Source organism: Lynx rufus, unplaced genomic scaffold, assembly GCF_022079265.1.
Source record: "Lynx rufus isolate CCGP_SWC_20201006 ecotype Redwood Valley unplaced genomic scaffold, mLynRuf1.p SCAF_8, whole genome shotgun sequence".
NCBI classification, from domain to species: Eukaryota; Metazoa; Chordata; class Mammalia; order Carnivora; family Felidae; genus Lynx; species Lynx rufus.
Genome location: NW_025814896.1, coordinates 99,877,693 through 99,898,877, shown reverse-complemented (window position 1 = coordinate 99,898,877; position 21,185 = coordinate 99,877,693). Strand labels below are relative to the sequence as shown.

At 40.5% G+C, this 21,185-nt stretch overlaps 1 protein-coding gene across 1 annotated transcript in view; it reads right to left on the bottom strand.

Annotated features, from left to right (window-relative positions):
* DNAH6 (dynein axonemal heavy chain 6) overlaps positions 1-21,185 on the bottom strand; it is a 223,413-nt gene that overhangs the window by 42,841 nt on the left and 159,387 nt on the right. The window contains exons 57-62 of the mRNA XM_047069367.1: positions 19,895-19,962; positions 17,519-17,699; positions 13,152-13,331; positions 10,942-11,175; positions 5,200-5,335; positions 854-1,023 (exon numbers count right to left, since the gene is read on the bottom strand). Of these exons, the coding sequence (XP_046925323.1) occupies positions 854-1,023; positions 5,200-5,335; positions 10,942-11,175; positions 13,152-13,331; positions 17,519-17,699; positions 19,895-19,962 (969 nt within the window). The remainder of the gene's footprint in view (positions 1-853; positions 1,024-5,199; positions 5,336-10,941; positions 11,176-13,151; positions 13,332-17,518; positions 17,700-19,894; positions 19,963-21,185) is intronic.

Sequence of the window (21,185 nt, the reverse complement as noted above, 5' to 3'; positions counted from 1 at the left end):
CTGCTACGTACTCTGATAGCTGGCAGATACTGCAGACTCAGTGACAGCTTTCTGTGACATACTTCTCCTTTCACATTTGCTCAGTTGTTGTTACATTATCCCCTCTGGCGCCCAAGCAGAATCTGGAAGCCATACCAGTTTCTACATCCCCCTCTATCTCTTCAATCTCCCACCTCTATCCTTTTTAAAAAAAACTTTATTTATTTATTTTGAGAGAGTGCATGTTTGCGAGAGCAAGGGGAGGGGGAGGACCAGAGAGAGAGGGAGAGAGGGAATGCCAGGCAGGCTCCACACTGCAAGCACAGAGCCAAACATAGGGCTCAAACTCATGAACCGTGAGATCATGCCCTGAGCCAAAATCAAGAGTCAGACGCTTAACTGATTGAGCCACCCAGGCACCCCATCTACAATCTCTATCCAATTCTGGCTGCTACAGCTTCTTACAGAGACCAGTCCAAAAATCTTCAAACTGGTCTTGGTGACTGTAGTTTTGTTATCTTCAAAAGACTTCTTCCCATTGTCGCCAAGATCTGAAAGGTCTATCAATTCTCCACTACTGCCCTGCGGTGACCGCTGTCCTCTCTGGAGAGCACAAGTGCCTAATGGCGCATGCTAGGAAAGGATGACTAGGTTCCTGGATGGCTCTCTAGCCTTTTCTTTCATTTTCTGCATAAAACATTATGGCCTATTAATGACACAAAGTCTCTATTTCTTGCAGTCTCCTCCCAAACTTGGCCATTGTTAATCTCTAAATAAATAAATCTAGTCAGTTATGAATCATAACTGGCCGATGAGCATTAGTAGAAATAACTGTAACACAGTCCTCTAATTAAAAAAAAAAGCAACACCCTACCTTCTCTTCTTTGCAACATTTAATGAGAAGTAGCTTTTGGAAAGAACTCAATACTGGATGCCAGGAATTACGGTTTTTGGTCTCTTTTTCTTCTGTCATGAATTCTTCTTCCTCCTTACTTTTAGAATAGCCTTCCCATTCATATGGATTGATATAAGTCTCAAAGGATCCTAGAAACACAATTTAAAAAGATGCTTTAATTAGAGCTGGTTTGACTTTGAAATTAAATAAATGTATTTGGTAACTTAAAAATGTCTACATTTACTATCAGTTTTTACAACAAATGAAAGTATGTTAATCTCCCCTTACCCAACCAACCTAATTAAAAATAATTTAAAATTGGATCAGAAAACAAATCCAATAGCAAATCACTTACAAGAAGCAAAGCTAAAACAAAATAAACAAAGAGGTTAAAAATAAAAGGATGCGTAGAGAAACATTAATCAAATGTGAGCAAAAAAGAAAATTGAAGTAATAAGAGTAACATTGAATAAATTAGAATTCAAGGCAAATATAATTAAATGGAACAAATACGTCAAGTTATATTAATTAAAATATATAATAAAAACAATAAAATGAACCTATGTGTCAGACAGATAACAGTGAAAGTACATCAAGTAATCACTGCTGGAGGTAAAGGAAAAAGCAGAAAAAAAATAATTGTGGTAGGAAATAACACATAATTATCAAGTCTGTGATAGATGAAGCAGACTGGAAGTTCTGACATATATAATTTGAACAATCTAAATAACATATGGATAAATTGACAATATATAGAACTTTATGCCCTAATAAACAGAATATATTGCTCCCCTTTCCCCATGGAATATTTATAGGAAATGGGCTTGCATGTCACATGAGGGTTAGGATCCTGGTTAGCCTTTACAATTGTTTTAAATATTTAGTGTTTATTTTTGAGAGAGAGAGAGAGAGAGTGTGTGTGTGCGTGTGTGAGAGCAGGGGAGGGGCAGAGAGAGAGGGGGACGACAGAGGATCCAAAGCAGGCTCCACACTGACAGCAGTGAGCCTGATGTGGAGCTTGATGTGGAGCTCAAACTCAAGAACCATGAGATCAAGGCCTGAACCGAAGTCAGACGCTCAACTGACTGAGCCACCCAGACACCCCACCCTTTATAATGGTTTTAACATGTGGCAAGAGTTAGCACTGAAATTCCTGTTGGCAGGGTATACAGTGCGCTGTAAGCCTCTCAGCAAGCCAACACAGCCAGTTTGTCCTCTAGTAATGAAACAGGTTCCTTTGGTTGGACCTTGGGCAAAACCGTTGGCTTGAATGTCAGGCTAGAAAACCTCTTTCTCCAGCTGGTCTGCTGGGGCTCTGTTCTGAGGGTCTAATAATAGCAAAAAGGTGGTGACAGCAATTCAGTGACACTTGAGACTATTCTGGAGGAGTGTGCACCTCTGCAAGACTTCTAATTTCTAGATGGCATACAGACAATGACATGGTATGAGACCACAGGGCACAGCACACAACTTTGGTTGAAGGTGGTTGTGTTACTCTGAGGACCAGATAGTAGAACTATTTATTCCAAAAGGACTTCCTTTTTCTCGAGGTTCTCATTATTTATTGTATATTCACTAGGATTCTGGCTAACGAGAGAGGATAAGAGCATATTTTAAATAACTCTCAATTATTAGGACATGAAGCACTTAGAAACTATCAAAGACAAAAGATTAAGCAATTAGGAAGCTTTAGAAGGTAAGAATGCCATTGGAATTGATTATTAAGCTTCACCTGCACCTAAATTTCACATTTAGAACATAAGCCCTCCTATCACACATGTACAAACCTTCACAATTGTATAGGATTTCCAGAATAAACCCTGAAATTTAACAAATGAAAGCAGGAAAGTAGTTTTAAATAGCTGAAATTTTAGTCCCAATCAACAGGGATAACACATGGTGCTTTTTGTCCAAACATGATGAGTTGTTCCCAGAATTACTTTGCCTTCTAGCCTCTACTCCTTCCCTCTTTCTTTGCCTGTGTGTTTATTAGGCTCCATCTAGTTCTTTCTGCTTTGGGTCTGTCCCTAACTGGCCATCTCTAGCCTTTCCCTGTGAGTGTTTTCCTTTTTGTGTTCTACTTCTATCTCTAGGTGTCTTGTTTAACTGGTCCTCAATATAGAAACATAATTTCTATTTGATGCATTTATTGAAGAGCATTTCATTTTTTTCTAGTCTTTATTTAGAAATCAAACAAGTATATTAGGATTCCAGAAGTTCTGGTCCATGTACATTTTAAATCATTACACTTACTGGTTAAATAAATATTCATATTACAAGTAGAAGAGTGATTATCAAAGGGTAGAAATAGAACACAGAACTTCAAATAAGTATGGGGTAAATAAAAGAATGGATAAGCCACCTGAAGGCAAGAAAGAAGAAAACAAATGAAGCAAAGAAAAAGGCTGCCAAGAAAAAAAAAATCCCCACAAAATAAGGTGATAGAGGGGCGCCTGGGTGGCTTGGTCAGTTGAGTGTCCGACTTCGGCTCAGGTCATGATCTCACTGTCCTGTGAGTTCGAGCCCCGCGTCGGGCTCTGGGCTGATGGCTCGGAGCCTGGAGCCTGCTTCCGATTCTGTGTCTCCCTCTCTCTCTGCCCCTCCCCCGTTCATGCTCTGTCTTTCTCTGTCTCAAAAATAAATAAATGTTAAAAAAAAATTAAAAAAAAATAAGGTGATAGAAGTAAGTCTGAACAGATCAGGATTTCTCAGTCTCACCACTATGGACATTTTGGGGCAAGTGGTTACTTCTTCTGGAGGACTGTTCTGAGCATTGCAGAATGTTTAGCCACATTCTTGGTTTCTACCTACTAGATGCCAGTAGCACCATACAAGTTGTGACAACCAAAATGCCTCCAGACACTGACAAATGTCCTCTGGGAGACAAAATATTCCCCAGTTGAGAGCCCCTGAAATGGAGCAATTATTGTAATAAATATCATTGAATTAAAACTTTCCTGTTAAAAAAGAGAGACTCTCATACTGCTCAAAACAACAAAATTCCACTTAAGATATACCAAAAACATGATGATGACACAAAAGAGTTAAAATTAAGAGTATAGAAATATATAGAGGCAGAGCCCTAACCAAGATAATTGCACTTTAATTACATTAACATTAGAAAATATATTTTAAGGCAAAAAAGAACTATTTAGAGTAAAGGGCATATTATTCAAAAAAGGAATAATTTACTAGGAAGATAATAATCCTAAGCCTAGTCATAATGAACAGCATAGTTTCACAAGCTATGATGGGAAAAATTCTGGAATTTCAAAGAGAAACTGGGAATCAGTGAAATCAAGAGTCAGATAGATGCTCAAATGACTGAGCCACCCAGACACCCCAATTTCTATAACATAATTACGTTATAAACAATAAAAAGATAGCTCCTCCAAATCCTAAATGCTTTCAAACTAAAAAAATGTACTTTTCTTTTTTTCAGGGCTTATCTAATCATCCTTTTTATTCTTTTTTTTATTATTTAAATTTTAGTTAACATAAAATGTGTACTTTTAAAATTGAAAGGGCTGCATATTAAAACTTGTGAGAAAAATTAACATAGAATATTATAATTCAGAGCAAGCATTACTTCTGGGGAAGAGGGAAAGGATCCTGTGAGGGAGTATGAAAGGATAATGGGAGGCTGGTATTATTTTAGTTCTTGATTTGGGCTCATAAGTACAGTTAATTTTTGATAATATCTAGTTGTACAATTTTGATTTGTGCACTTTTCCATATGTATGTCATCCTTCAATAAAAAGTTAAAAAAAAACCCTATGGGGTGCAGCTAAGGCAATTCTTAGAGGTAAGTATATCCCTTTTAAATGGGTATAATAGTAAATATAAAATATTGAAAATTCATGTGCCAAGCATTGAACTCAAACATTCAACTGGGAGAGCAAATACTTCACAATTTCTTAATAATGAAGAAATTTCCTAGTGAAAAATATTGATATAGCAGAAGAGATTAAAGGAAACATCAAAGTTAAGATTCACGAGCCTAGGGTGCCTGGGTGGCTCAGCAGCTTAAGTGTCGCACTCTTGGTTTCCACTCAGGTCGTGATCTCACAGTTCGTGGGTTCCAGCTCGCACTGGGCTCTGGGCTGACAGCATGTCTTCTGCTTGGGATTCACTCCCTCTGCCCATCCCCTGTGCGCGCAGGCTCTCTCTTACACTCTCTCAAAATAAATAAATAAATAAATAAATAAATAAATAAATAAATAAATAAACAAATAAATAAATAAAATAAAAGAATGCCTCAAAAAAAAAAAGATTCACAAGCTTGTTTACAATCCCTTTATAGCAGATCCTTTTTGACATATTACCTATTCGTATGGAAATAGGATGTAACAGTATGTATTGTGTAAGTCCTTTAAAAACTGGAAATGATTCTTCTAAGTCACAGCATGCGAACCACATGGCATTATGCAGCCAGGGAACTTCAGGCTTAGGTGGGCGTTCCTATTAGAAGACAGAATGAAAATGAGTAATAAGTCACAAAGACAACCACAAAATATACTTTCACCTTGTCCAAGTGAAAAAGCAAGCTTCAGTTGCATGTTAAAAACAACCATTTGCTGAGGCCAAGTAGTAATAGGTGCTGAATCAATTCTACCTGTACACCTTTGCCCAGAAGTGCAGCTGGGGAAAGCTTTCCAGGTTGACATTTACAGGAAGCAGTTGATCTGGTGAAGGGTTAAAATTAAATCTGTGAAGTCGACTTCTAGCCTGTTCCCCAACATGTTGCACCAGTCTCTCCCCACTCCCCAAATATTATGATTTTATTCCCCTCAAAACTAGTTTTCAGATCTGATTCCCAGATGTTCTCACCTCTAGGAGATGGGGAAAGCTGAGTAGTATAGCAATATCAGTAGCAAGACAGGTGATGATCTCATTTCAGCAGGGCTGAGTGTATGTTATGTCCAATTATTTCCTATATCCCTAGAAACTTCTGGGAAAGGTATTATGCCATCTGGAAGTATTCCCTGAAGGTGGGTAAGCAGTTTTATTTTATTTTATTTTATTTTATTTTATTTTATTTTATTTTGTTTTATTTCACTTTCTTTTATTTTACTTTACTTTACTTTAATTTAATTTTATCCTGAAGGTGGGTAAGCAGTTTTAAAAGAGAGAAACAGCTGTGATTATAGACTGAAACTAATTCTTTGAAAATTCATGAACATTCGCCTGAGGTTCTATACTACATTTTAAAATAAGTTTATTTATTTATTTTTGAGAGAGCGAGAGAGCAGGGGAGGGGCAGAGAGAGAGAGGGAGAAAGAGAGAATCCCAAGCAAGCTCTGCACTATCAGTGCAGAGCCCAATATGGGGCTTGAACTCATGAACCGTGAGATCATGACCTGAGACGAAATCAACAGTTGGGATGTTTAACCAACTAAGCCACCCAGGTGCCCCTATACTACATTTTTAAGTAGCTTTATTGAGATACAATTCACTCATTTAGAGCATACAATCCAATGTATTTTAGTAAATTCACAGGTTGGTGCAACCATCACCACAGTGAATTTTACAACATTTCATCTCTTCAAAAAAAACCCCAGGTATTCTTTAGCTATTACCCTTCTATCTGCCCCTGGCCCCAGCCTAAACAACCACTAAACTGCTTTCTGTCTCTGGGGTTTGCCTGTTCTGGACACTTCATATAAATCAAATTTTATAACGTGGTATTTTGTGACTGACTTCTTTTGCTTATTAGTTTAGTGTCTTGAAGGTTTTACTCATGTCATGGTTTGTGTCAGTACTTCATTCCTCTTTATGACCAAGTAATTTTCTGTTGTTATGAATATACCACATTTTGTTTATTCACTCACCAGGTGATGGACATTTGGGTTATTTCCACCTTCTTGGCTACTATGAATAATGCTGCTATGAATATTCATGTCTAAGTTTTTTGTGTGGACATGTTTTCATTTCTCATACATACCCAGGAGTTGAACTGCTGGATTATACACTAATTCTGTGTTTTGTCTGAGGAGCTCCCAGACTGTTTTCCAAAGCAGCTGCACCAGTTTTGACTCCAGGCAGTGGTGTATGAGGGTTTTTCCACATCCTCACCGACACTTGTTATTGTCTGTCTTTTTGATTCCAGCCATTCTAGTGTGGATGAATGGTATGTCCTTAAGGTTTTCATTTGCATTTCCCTGATGAATAATGATGTTGAACATCTTTTCACATGCTTATGTATATCTTCCTTGGAGAAATATTTATTCAGGTCCTTTGCCTATTTTTAAATTGGGTCATTTGTCTTTTTATTGTGGAGATGTAAGAGTTCTTTATGTATTCTAGATACAAATCCTTTATCAGCTATGATTTGCAAGTATTTTCTCCCACTCTGTGGGGCTGGCTGTCTTTTCATTTTTTTTAAAATTTTTTTAATGTTTATTTATTTTTGAGAGAAAGACAGAGCATAAGTGGGGGAGCGGCAGAGAGAGAGGGAGACAGAATCTGAAGCAGGCTCCAGACTCTGAGCTGTCAGCACAGAGCCCAACACAGGGCTCGAACCCAGGAACCGCGAGATCATGACTTGAGCTGAAGTCTGGCACTTAACCAACTAAGCCACCCAGGTGCCCCAGTGTTTTCATTTTTCTAATAGTGTCCTTTGAAACAAAAGCATGTTTACTTTGATAAAGTCCAATTTACCTATTTTTTTCTTTTTTTGCTCATGTTTTTGATATCAGATCTAAGGATCTATTGTGAAATATGCAGTTATGAAAATTTACTCCTACGTCCTCTTACAAGAGTTTTGGTTATTACATTTAGGTTTTTGGTATGTTTCAAGTTATATATGGTGTGATGTAAGGGTCCAGTTTCACTATTTTGCATGTGGCTGTCCAGTTGGCCCACACCATTTGTTGAAAAGACTTCTTTTCCCAATGAATTGTCTTGGCACCCTTGCCAAAAATCAGCGACTACAGACACATGGTTTTATTTCTGGACTCTCAAATTGGATTTCATTTATCCATTTGTCCATCTTTGTGCTGGTGTCATACAGTCTTGGTTATTGTCGCTTTGCAGTAAGCTTTGGGATCTGGATCCTTTGTAATTCCATATGAGCTTTACAATAAGCTTGTCAATTTTTACACAGAAGTCAGTTGGGATTCTGATGCGGATTGCACTGAATCTGTAGATCATTTTGGGGAATGTTGCCATCCTAACAGTATTATGTCTCCAATCCACGACTGTAGGAATTTTCCCACTTATTTAGGTCCTCTAAGGTCTTTCAACATGTTTTGTAGTTCAGAGCATAAGTTTGAACTTCTTTTGTTAAGTTTATTTCTAAGTATTTTATTCTTTCTGCTGCTATTATAAATTGACTTTTTTCCCAATTTCATTTTTCATATTGTTCATTGCAAGCATATACAAGAAATACAAATTTATTTTGTATGTTGATCTTGTATCCTGCAACCTTCCTGAACTCATTTGTTAATTCTAATACTTCAGCTTTTTTTTAAGCAGGTTCCTTAGTATTTTCTATATACAAAATCATGTCATCTGTAAATAGATATATTTTTACCTCTTCCTTTCTAATCTGGATGCCTTTTATTTCATTTACTTGCCTAATTGGCAAGAATCACCAGTACAATGTTGAGAAGGGGTTAGAGCAGATATCCTTGTGTTGTTTCTGATCCTAGGGAGAATGCATCCAGGCTTCCACCATTAAGTATGTTGTTAGTGTTGGTTTTTGTCCATGCCCTTTACCTAGTTGAGGGAGTTCTCTTCCATTAATAGTTTGTTGAGTGTTTTTATGATAAAAAGATATTGGGTTTTGTCAAATGCTTTATTCTGTGTCTACTAAGATGATCATGTAGTTTGCTTTTGTATTCTATTGATTTTATTGATATATAGCATTTATGATAAAAATGGGAAATACTAGTATTAAAATATGAGTAACTAAATAAAGTGACTAGATAAAAGATGTCCTCCAAACACATTTCTAAAAAAAAAAAATCAGTCAAGAATCATTCTAATTTCCTCGTGGTAGAGGAAAAGAAAGTTTAATAAAAAACTTTTGAGAAGTTTCTTAAGATGATTTCTAATTTTAAGTTTTGTGTTTTTGTCTTTCTTTTACTTTAGAGAGAGAGAGCATGAGTGGGGGAGAGGGGCAGAGGGAGAGGGAGAGACAGAGAGAGAGAGAGAGAGAGAGAGAGAGAGGATCTTTTTTTAAGATTTTTATTTATTTAATTTGAGAGAGAGAGTGCATAAGCAAAGGAGGGGCAGAGAGAGAGGGAGAGAGAATCCCAGGCAGGCCCTGCACTGAGCCTGACATGGGGCTTGAACCTATGAACCATGAGATCATGACCTGAGCTGAAACTGAGAGTCGGACGCTCAACTGAGCCACCCAGGCACCCCAAGAGAGAGAGAGAATCTTAACTGACGTGGGGCTTGATCCCACGATCCTGGGATCATGACCTGAGCCAAAATCAAGAGTCAGATGCTCAACTGACTGAGCCACCCAGGCACCCCCAATTGTAAGTTTTGTGTTTGATGCTATTTAAACATATTTTACATTTCTTTTCAAAATATGTTGTTCATGAGAAGTAGCAGGTGGTACTGGAATGGATATGGGCTTTAGAAACTTAGACATAGGTTTGAATGAGACTCTGTCATGCATTAGTTATCTGATTCTGGAAAGTTCTTTAACTTTTTCAAGCCTCTGCTAGAGAAAACTGTAAACAAGGCTGTTAACAGAGTGCCGTGAGGAAAGAAAGACAATAATGCACTGGGAAGTCCTGGCTGAGTGACTAATAGTCAGCAGTAGAGTGAAGTGGGCAAGAGTGCAAGCTCTACAGACTGACTGTGAGAGTTCCAGTGCCGGTTCCAAATCCTATTAAGTATGTGAACATGACAAATTAATCTCTCTGTGCTTAATTGTCTATCTGAAGGCTGGAGACAAAATTAGGAACTCACATTAAGAGGAATACTAAGAGGAATAAATGAGCTGATATACATAAAACACAAAGCAAGCCCTCTGTATGTATTAACTGTGATTATGAAGTTAAGATAGCATTAAGAGGGGCGCCTGGGTGGCTCAGTCGGTTAAGCGTCCGACTTCGGCTCAGGTCATGATCTCGCAGTCCGTGGGTTCGAGCCCTGCGTCGGGCTCTGTGCTGACAGCTCAGAGCCTGGAGCCTGTTTCAGATTCTGTGTCTCCCTCTCTCTCTGACCCTCCCCTGTTCATGCTCTCTCTCTGTCTCAAAAATAAATACATGTTAAAAAAATTAAAAAAAAAGATAGCATTAAGAAAGCATTAATAGAATATGAATGCATGCAAGATGGGTGGGGAGTGGGGAGGAAGGACCTCTGATGGAGAGGTCTTGTCTGGGTTTGTCCTGGGAGCATAGGGCACTGCAAGTCAAATAAAAAAAGCATGAAGTTCAACCTCTCATCAATACACTGAGGCTCAAACACTGGCAAACAGGTGCAGATGTCATGTCTGCAGGGACCAAGGGTGGGGCTCAAGACTGGGAGGATAGAGCCAAGAATTTAAAGTGGGGTTAAGATGGAACTTCAGTGAAGAGTTGTGGGGGCATGGCTCACTTCTGTGGCTGACCAGGTCTGTAGTATGGAGGTGACATAGTCCAGCTGAAGGGGCTGGAGAAAGTTCGATAGAAAGATGAATGCAAAGAAGGCAAGTGCAGCAGAACTCGTATTACGGTATTGTAGGTGACAGTCCAGTTATATTACGTCCTATGCTTTATAATGAAAGCTGTATCCAGGGAAGAGAGAGTCATGATTGCCCAAACAGTATTTCCAAATCTATGAGTTACAACATTATTGAATTTTAACTCTTCATATTTGTAAGATGGTCAACTTTTCAAAACATGATCACATCTACTAGTTCATTGGTTACTCCCCGCATCCCAGGACACTGCTGCATAGAAATTGCACAGACATTGCTGAGTGACAGCCTGGCCCATTAGACCCTCAGTGCCCACATCGCTGGGCCACACAACCAAATGTATAACCTTCAGCCACTACAGAGCATTGGTAGGTGCTTGTGGGCTCTATTTAGAATAACATTTACAATCCAAAAGTGAAACACATACCTTTTCTAATCCTGCAGAACCTCGGAGAAAAAAATTCCACTCGGCGTCAGTTAGGCTTTCTTGCTGACGCATGATCTCTACACACAGCATAAAGCTGTAGATGAGTTTATGTTGCTCAAAGAGTCCTCTGGAAACATTGACGTAAGCGGTTAGAAGCGTTTGTTCCAGGAGTATTTCCATGCGCTGCTCTAGATCGTCTGACTTTACAGATGTTTCAATTGTTGTATTGAACAACTGTGTGAAAGAGAGCTCTATCAATGTCTTGGATTTAATTCAATTCCTGTAGAGAAAAAAAAATCCCTGCTCCTCACTCCCGCCCTTCTTGGCCCTGTATTTTGTGAGTCAGTAGCAGCACAGGAGACGAATAATGTACTATGAAAAAGCCAGAATTCATCCCAAATTGATAAGTGATACTCATTTTCTGTATTCTCCTTTGTTCCCCCCACCCCATCTTTCAGCAATGAACCACTGCCAAACACCTAACAATATTCAAAAAGGCATCATCTTGATGTGAGGCAGAAAACTGGAAAATGGAGGTGAGCTGGCAGAACCAGTTTTTTCATGTCCTTAACTCAAATTTGATAATCATTTTGGGGTGAGAGATTTAAGGGCAAGGGAAGGTCATGTGCACTTCTTGGCACTTCTCCAACATAATTGTTAGGATGTGGGAAGAATGTGCTAGAATCTTCTCTGAAATTTAAGGGAAAGCCCTTGTTAATTCTCCCCAAAGTTTTGTCGACAAAGGGGAATGGAGTTGTTACTGTAAAACACTTAGAAGAAAAGAGAATGGAGCTTTCTTTAACAACCTAATGAGAAACAGAGAAGTTAAAATCCAGTGGAGATGTGATGTTTAGTGCCAAAATAAAACACGGTGAATCTTGATACACCCTAAATAATTTCAACGTGACATGCAGTTATGAATGGCTTTGGGAGATGATGCCCAGGCCAGTTTGGTCACGTACAAATATGTTTAGGGTCTCTAGTTTCCCTTCTAAACAGAAAAACCCCAGTGCATTGATGATTTCATCCCATAGCCCTTTTTCTGTCAGCCTGAGATATTCTCAGAGCATCTTCATTTTTATTTCCTGAAGGAGATTTTAAAACCTTGAAAAGCATGAATTCCCAAACCTCCAAAACCATTATGAAAGTCATTTAGGTGGAATTCAAGGATTTTCTCATCCTGTGACCTTGTTTAGTTTAATACCTGCCAACGAAAGGAAGGAAGCAGAGACATGAGAACAGCAAAGCCCTGTCTTTAGAAGCTGAGATCTGACCCCAGAACAAATGGCTTTTAAGGCTGCTAAAGCAAATGCACATCTTGTGGGAAGAGAGCCCAGGCGCGTCTAAACAACATGCCTCTCATTTCTTCCAATTATTCATTTCCATTCTCTCCTGCAGCTGGACCCTTAACTACAACCTGAATTAGACACTTAGAGGCAAAACCAAGTTCGGTCTAATGTCATAAAAATTCAACTGCTTTTTGGGGCGCCTGGGTGGCGCAGTCGGTTAAGCGTCCGACTTCAGCCAGGTCACGATCTCGCGGTCCGTGAGTTCGAGCCCCGCGTCGGGCTCTGGGCTGATGGCTCAGAGCCTGGAGCCTGTTTCCGATTCTGTGTCTCCCTCTCTCTCTGCCCCTCCCCCGTTCATGCTCTGTCTCTCTCTGTCCCAAAAATAAATAAACGTTGAAAAAAAAATTAAAAAAAAAATTCAACTGCTTTTTTACGGAGGGATGGAAACAGACTCTTTATTCATGAAACACTAATTATGTAGCAGCACGGTGGGGAGGCAGGGATGGCTGAGGCTTCATTTCTGCCTTCTGGAAGGTCAGAGACCAGTAGGTTAGAGAAACCCACCACCCAAGGCAATGTGGAGGAACTGCCAAATAAGACATAGGGAATGTTTTCGGTAAAAGACTGGTGCAAATTTTTTGCTACCCTTCCCACTGACAAGCAGAGTCTAAATGGGTTAGTCGAGGAGGTCAAGAGTAAATCTTTCCTTCCTTCCTCTGCAGTTTTCTGTGCATGCTGAGCACTTGAGTGTTGAGAAGACATGGCAGGTGGGTTGCTCTTGAACCAAAAGACTGAACCCAAACTCCTAGCGGGTTTTACTTGATAAATAGACTCATGATTTGTCTGAGTCAAAAACGTAACTCAATGGGGTTTAAAGGGAAACCAAAGACATAGATTTCATGGACAAAACAACGTACTTACCTGTTTAAAATATTTTAATGAATACTGATACATAGGATCTATTTCTGAGAGGCTTGCAATAACAAAGTACATAACAGAGCCTTGAGTGGCTACTGGACGATACTTCTCACGAGCAACATTTATCATCAGTTCAGTGGACTCAGCTTCCTTTAGCCTGATTTTAATGGCACCTGAAGTGATCTGAATAAAGATACAAAAACAAGTTCTTAGGTTCCATTTTTTTAAAAAATGGTGGGATTTTTGGCATATACCCAATTAGGTCTAGGACAGAAATAAGGATATGGTGACTTAGTGATTACAATAATAGAATGACTGAATCTCAGGACCAAGCTAACCACTGTCCTTCCAGAGAGGGGGGTAGGCAAATGGGAACAGCTGACAAAACCAGAGCAGCGCTTCTCTGAGATTCAAATCTGACGTGTTTCTGAAAGGGACACCTGACAGAGTACTCCCAGATGCTTCCTGATTTCCCCCTGAGCAGTCCTGAAATGATGCAGGGTTCACATAACAGAAGAAGGTATGAGGGGAGAAGGGGCATCCATGAAACTGCCCCAACGAGGGGGGTGGAGAGAGGCTGGAAGGAAGTGGTGTCATATCCCATTCTGGAATAACAAGGAAGACTAGCATTCTTTCCTTCCCTAGCGTTCATAGGTGTGAGGAACATAAGGAAACCTGGGGATAGTAGCTGTTGTTTGTGAAGGGTTACAACCTAAGTAAGTTGGAGATATTTTCAAGGTCTTTGCTGTTCTTTGCTGTTCTGTTTCAGGTTAGTGGTTCTGGGGAGCCTTTTGGCCAATGGGTTTTCTAAGATTCCCTTCTCTGTCTCCCTCAGTCTCTCTATATTGCTATCTGTCTTTGTCCTCTTCTCTCAACCTCCATTTTTTTCAGCTGTGGATATCCCTGGGTTGGGAGGTTTGTGTCTAGAAAGTCAAAGAGTCTAGGGCAGGGACTAGAAAAATCACTATGCGAACTGCTGTTTAGTATTTGCTCTATTGACAGGAGAGCTAAAAGGGGGTCTAACAGGCTTTCTGTCTAGACCCCACTGCCCAACGGAAACCTAATGTGAGCCACATATAAATTCTGTCTTTTCTCAGTTTATTAAAAGTAAAAAGAAACAAGTGAAATGTATTTTAACAATAATTTTATTTAGCCCAATATAACCCAAAGTATGTTGATTATAGCAGCATAAAATCCAAGTAAAATTACCGAGATATTTTTACTTTTTTTTTTTTTTTAGATTAAGTCTTCGAAATCTGGTATGTAACAACACATCTTAATTCAGGTTAGCAACATTTCAGGGGCTCAATATCCACATGTGGCTAGTGGCTAAATTAATTCTAGACTGTCCACCCCTGTCCTCCAGGAAAGGGAAGGGAGGGACTCAGCTTTTTCCAGAAACCAAAGGCTCAGACTCTCTCTCTGTGTTGACCCCTTAGGAACCTGAGGGGACAAGAAAGAGCAGGGCTGCATGGGAAGCCTCAAGCTCAGTACTGGATTCAACTAGAACATTTACATATGAGTAGGAAAAAGGAAGTTGATATGGAAGCAGTTGGATCAAGGAGACCCACCTGCAAACAATTCTTTATTCTGGGGGGAGCTCGAGGCCCTGATAATGAAGACTCCACCAGGGCTAAAGAGAAAACAAAGTGGACTATTTTCTTCTTTTTGCCAGAGAGTATTAGAATTGTTTGTATATATTTCAGTTGAGTTTAGTAACTACCTACAGGTATTATGCCCAAGAGACTTGAGGTCTCAGCAGTAATCAGGGAATATGATACATATTTTAAAATGAAGGGTCTGGGAGGTGCCTGGCTGGCTCAGTTGGGGGAGCATGTGACTTTTGATCTTGGGGTCATGGGTTTGAGCCCCATGTTGGGTGTAGAGATTACTAAAAACATACGAATAATAAACAAACTTTAAAAAATGAAATAAATTGAGGGCTTTGGGAGGTTAGGGGAGTATAAAGTACAGGCAAGAAATGGCAGGAAACGTGGCCCAGGAATAATCGATCCTACCTCTGCCCTGTAGAAAGGATATCTGTAAGGCAACTCCCTGCAGACACAGAAAGAAACCAGCTTACAGAGAAAGAAGGCAGTCAGAACACATGTATCTACCTTACTGCCTACTGAAACCACAACAAAATTATAGTAAAGGGATTTTTAAAAACAGTGCAAACTCACAAAGATAGGAAGAATGGAAGAGGAAATGTCAATACAATGTGAGAACCAGAAAGCAGAGAGTAGAATGGTAAATGACTTAGCAGACCCAGGAAAACAGTTTCCTAGGCTGCAAAGGGGAAAGCCAAGAAGTCACTCAATTTGTAAAATACAAATCCCCTTCAGAGGCTTGAGAGGCGTCCCAACACTGGAAGCAGGAAGGGCCTAAAATAAGCATTGGTTGATAGACTCCCAAGTCATCTCCCCACCACCAGTCAGGGGATTGTCCTTAACCCCACTCTGACTGGAAAATAGAGGTTTCATCCCTGGGGAAATTAAAAGAGAGGCTTAACAAAATTTTTTTTTGATGTTTATTTATTTTTTTGGGGGGCGGGCAGAGAGAGAGACACAGAATCCGAAGCAGACTGTCTGTGCTGACAGCTCAAAGTCCGACATGGGGCTTGAACTCATAGAGGGTGAGGTCATGACTTGAGCTGAAGTCAGACACTTAACTGACTGAGCCACCCAGGCACGCCTAAAAGAGAGGATTTTTTGATGGAAGGAAGCCAGGCACAATTGAGGGCCTGGTTCCGCAATGAAAACAGAGATTTGGTAAGTGTATACATGCTGAAGGGTGACGCCCTAGCCCTTCTCTCCTTAGCCCCTACAATACTTGCAGCCAGAACTTCGTATTTCTAGGCAATGTAAACATTGGATGTTTAACTATAATCAGGATAGAACTACGGTGGGAGGCTGGGGGATGGGAGGAAAGGGGGTGTGGTGTGGGGGTGTGTGGGTGTGGTAGAGGTATAGACAACCGTGAATGTATAAAAGAAAAACCCAAGAAGTAGCAATATGAGTCTATTATTTGAGGAAAAGATGTAAAACCCCAAATAACCAAAACAAAAAAGAGATGAATGTAGCTGTCTTTATGGAGGAAGTCGTGGGGGGGTGGGTGGTGGGGCACACCAAGAAGGCAGGGAATCCTATCACAAACCTTGTACAAATAGCACATTCTTTAAGCAATTTGTGTGTAAAGTTTTGATGGCAAAAAATAAATGGGTTAACCACCAACTTCCAGAAGCTACAAACCCGAGGAAGAATGAACGGCAAGAGGACAAAGAGACTGACAAAGAGGAAAGAAACGGGAGCCCCAGAATTACTTGTTTGTTGTTGGAATACGGAGATCATAAAGAGACCGTAGGATGTAAAGCCGTAAACCATTTCTGATGTCAGTGAAAGACAAAGAACGTACCTTCTGTACTCCCTGTCAAAGGGTTTTTTAAAGTAAATTATTTTCTGTTTCTCACGAATGGATGAAAATCATTTTACAGGCTGTATTCTCAGTATACTTTAAAAATTGTGGTTTGAATCTGCCAAACAATTCAGTGCAAGATTATGCGTTTAATGTAGAACTTCATCTTACTAGCAAGACATTTTTACTGAACACCAGTTATACGCGAAGCACCATGGTGAGCCCTTGGAGAAGGAGTATCAAGCTGAACTGTTTGCGGATTCGACACCAGATTGAACAGCCTAACACGAGAGATGAGACATGTAATTAGATCATGGTGACATAAGGTAAACGGTGTCAAGTGCTATAAAAGAGAGTCGGATGAGTCGCTACTGGTGTTCTAAGGAGGAAGAGATTAATTCCAGTTGGGGATACCAGGGAGGCTTCCTGAAGGGGTGACATTAATGTGAATATAATTGTTTTTCCTTTCAATTTACACCTTGTCCCGGTTCTTTACATGCTTTATTTTAAAAATGCAGACAAGATGAGAGAAGCTATTGTGTACAGTTTCCCTCCACTTCCACTGGGGGGTGAGGGACCCTGCCAGTGGGACACACTCTGGTGCTACCCCAGCAGCCCAGGTGTGGCTGCCATTCTTGCTGAAAAGACTTTGCAGAATCCTCAAAAGCTGCAGGTGTAACTTTTGCAGCAACACATTTTTTTTTTAATGTTTTTATTTATTTTTGAGAGACAGAGAGAGACAGAGCGTGAGCCGGGGAGGAGCAGAGAGAGAGGGAGACATAGAATCCAAAGCAGATTCAGGCTCTGAGCTGTCAGCACAGAGCCCGACGCAGGGCTCCAACTCGTGGACCGCGAGATCATGACCTGAGCTGAAGTCGGATGCTTAACTGACAGAGCCATCCAGGCACCCAAAAAACCAAGACACTTTCTATAAATACTCAAAATCTTTTACTTGCCTTTGAATCCTGGAGTGTGTCAATAAGTTCTTCATTGTCCAGAATATTTCCTTCAGATGTAAAGAGCATTTTCAGGATTTTCTCTTCGATAGTTTTCAGCTGGTTTTTATCAGTGTTTATTCTCACAATGAGCTTGATTCTTTGTTCTTCCAACTCGGGTTTCTCAAGTCGTACCACATCACTGGAACCAAGGTTTGAATGCTTAAGTTATGACTTTATTATTGCCCTAAAGTTGCTTCTCTTTTTCTTTGCTACTTAGCTGAGTACTAATGCTACTAGCCATGTCCTAATGCACAAGGCCCCTCTTTTGCTGGGTTTATACAGTGGCTATTCACTGAATAACATGTTAGTTGTGATTCTTTAGCTTGTATTTCAAAACTGACGCCCTACCACAGTCCCCATGGCTTCTGCTCATCTTCTCTCACCTGTTCAGTGCATGATCTTTCTAATCATTCAATTTCTGTTTCTAATGCTTGCTTGTACCAGGCTGAATATGGTGCCTGGAACATTCTTTTTATGGGAGATGCTGAAATCTCACCACCTCCATGACACGAGTCTTAATGGCGTCTAATAAAGGGGCCTTACCTCCAGCTCTGCCCCTGCCCAGACATGGGAACTTATGTCTCCCTTTATTTGTCCATGCATAATTTGCTCCCAGCCCCCTGTTTGTAGGAGCTCATCTTCATTAAGCATCACTATGTGCCAGGCCCCCTGCTCAGAGTTTTATGTGGATTCTCTCTTTTAATCTTTTGAATGCTCCTTTGAGGTAGGCACTGTGGTCACCACCCCAGCTTGCAGATGAGGGAACAGACCCTAGTGGGTCACTTTCTGAGGTCACATGAGTATGAGAGGCAGGGCTGGGCTTGTAGCTGGCTTAGCTGACTCCAGGGCACATGCTATCACCCACTAGGATGAACTGCCTCATAGAATAACCCACTGTTCATTTGATACGTACATACTGAATTCAGAAACTTTAAAAATTACAATATGGACACCATAAGAAATAATCATCTCAAATTCATTTGTTCAAATAACTTTTTCAGAAGAGAGGGGTATACAATATAACCTGGAGATTTTGTACTCCATGACCAAGTCTCAACATTTTCCCTTCTCTGAGCACTTCGCTTGTCTCAGACAGAGTAATGTGCTGACAGCTGGTCACGCAACTAAGGTTAACTTTTCACAGGAATACACTGGTATGAGAGTGTTCAGCCATGTCCTTATAACATGTCCTTAAAATATGGTGAAATGCCCTTTGTCTGCCTAGCAGAAGTTAAGCAAGTTAGCAGTTGGCAGGATAAATTCTTAAAATAAACAAGGAAAACAAAACTTAAACTCAGTGATAATAGTAATCAATCAGGATGATCTTGACTCCGTTTTTTAAAAAAGTTTTTTTAACGTATGTTTATTTTTGAGAGAGAGGGAGAGATAGACAGACAGAGTGCAAGCAGGGGAGGAGCAGACAGAGAAGGAGACACAGAATCTGAAGCAGGCTCCAGGCTCTGAGCTCTGAGCTGTCAGCACAGAGCTTGATGTGGGGCTTGAACCCACAAATCTTGAGATCATGACCTGAGCCAAAGTCGGATGCTTAACCAACCAAGCCAGCCAGCTTGACTCCATTTTGACTTGACTTGATGAATTTGACTTGATTTTTTTTGAACATGGGTCAAATTATATTTTCCTTTAATGTATGTATACACACACACACACACACACACACACACTCACATACATGTATACACATATATCCTCATATACACATATAAAATTCATTGTTAAGTAATATCAATATTATTATTTCAATAAATATTAAATGTTTTTTGTCTCCTAAGCCTCTTGGCTAATTCTGATAATTAATCAATAATTCATAATCTCATTTTTGGGAAATGGAGACGAATTACAGAGTATACACTGAAGGAGGGTATTTCGTTTTTTTGAGGTGGACAAATGCAGGTAAAACTGTACACTAAGAAAACACCTAGAGACAAGTAAAAATAGGAAAGATCTATTTGGGAGTAGCGTTCTTCCCCACAGGTGCGGAGCAATGCATCTCTAGGAGCCACAGGACGACTGACTTCATTCACTTGCCCAGGACTGGAAAGCCCAGCAGAGGAGAAGAGGCCAGGCTGGGCTGCAGGCCTGGACCAAACCATGGCTGAGAATTAGGGGCACTTCCCTGACCTCCTTGAGAAGACTGTGGACAAGCGTGGCAGCTGCAAAAGTGACAGGAGATACAGAACCTGGCCATTTCCTACCCTCTTTATGACTGAGGACTCATGACTGCTGCTTCCACACATTAAAATGTTTTCTTTGTCAAAATTTCTACAAAATATTAGGAAACCTTTGCTTCCCCCCCACCCCCGCTTTTTTCTTTACCTTAACAGCTGATCCTCCAGACCTGATTTGGTTACAGTGAAATTGATGATGGTGACTTTAATGCACACCTGGAAGAGAAGCATAGGTTTACATAAAAATGCTTAAATTCATACAAATAAAATAAGAAGTGCTTTCTTTAGTGGAAATGGCCCATTTTTACCCAACTGGATGTATCTCAGGTCTAACCGTGAACATACTCACCCACCCACAAACCCACCAAGCATATCGTGTCTTACAAAAATCCTAATACGGTTTTCCCTGCAGTGTAAGTGACAGTCTTGTTCCTCACAGGCCACAGATCTTAGAATCCTACATGGTGCTTTAAGGAAAGGTGAGCCAGCAAAGGGTTAGAAAGGTTGGGTTCTGATTCCGGGTGCCCCTTTCGTGTGTGTTGGGCAAACCGCTCATCCATGCTGAGCTTCGGTTCCTAATACTTATAAAGTGGGATGCTAATAGTTACAAGTCATAGGGTAACTGCGAAGACCAAATGAGATAATAAAATCACTTAGTTGTAGTGACTTGTGCATAGTTTGTGCTTGTTAAAACGAAGCTATTATTGATATTAAATAGAGCTTTACACATTTTATGTCATCATAACATTTCAATAAAAAATTGTTGCTATAATATTACTTGAGTAAGTTAACAGCTAAAGAAAAAAAAGTGTTTGAATGTCCTGTATGTTGCATGCTATTCTTATCTAATCTCAGCAAATCCTGAAGTAGGCTTTCTCTCCACTTGGGGCTCCAGAACACGGGATCACTGGCCCACAGCCGCAGAGCTAGTGTTGGGTAAGGTGTGCGATGCTCCCTCCCAAAAGTTCAATGCGTGTGGAGGCTGTATGTCGGCACAGTGGTCGCTTCTCTGCACTTTACAGTGGGACTTGGGACACGGGCTCTGGCAGCGGCTGTGTGAATGAAACCCCTCAAGGCTGACAAGGAAAGGCCTACCTGGGCTTTTGGTGGCATTTCCCTCCTCTTACTCAACAAGTGTGCCAGTTTCATGTCACCTGAGTGTGTTCAGTGACAGGCCGCTGTGACAAATTCAGTAACTGAGGTGAACATGGCACTGTTTGGAGGGTTTATGCAAGGATTTTATTGTTTGGGGGCCGGGGTGAAGGAGTAAGTTCCCATTTGTGAAGCTGCTTCCCTAACTGCCCTGTCGGAGAAGGGGAGAGGCACCAGGCTGGGGGGGGACCCTGCAGCGTGTGCGGCTGTGCCTGGAGCTGTGGCAGCACGGAGGGACGGCAGGGGTGGAGCGAGCCCTTGGAGCCCCTTGTGGGAAGGGAGAGGAG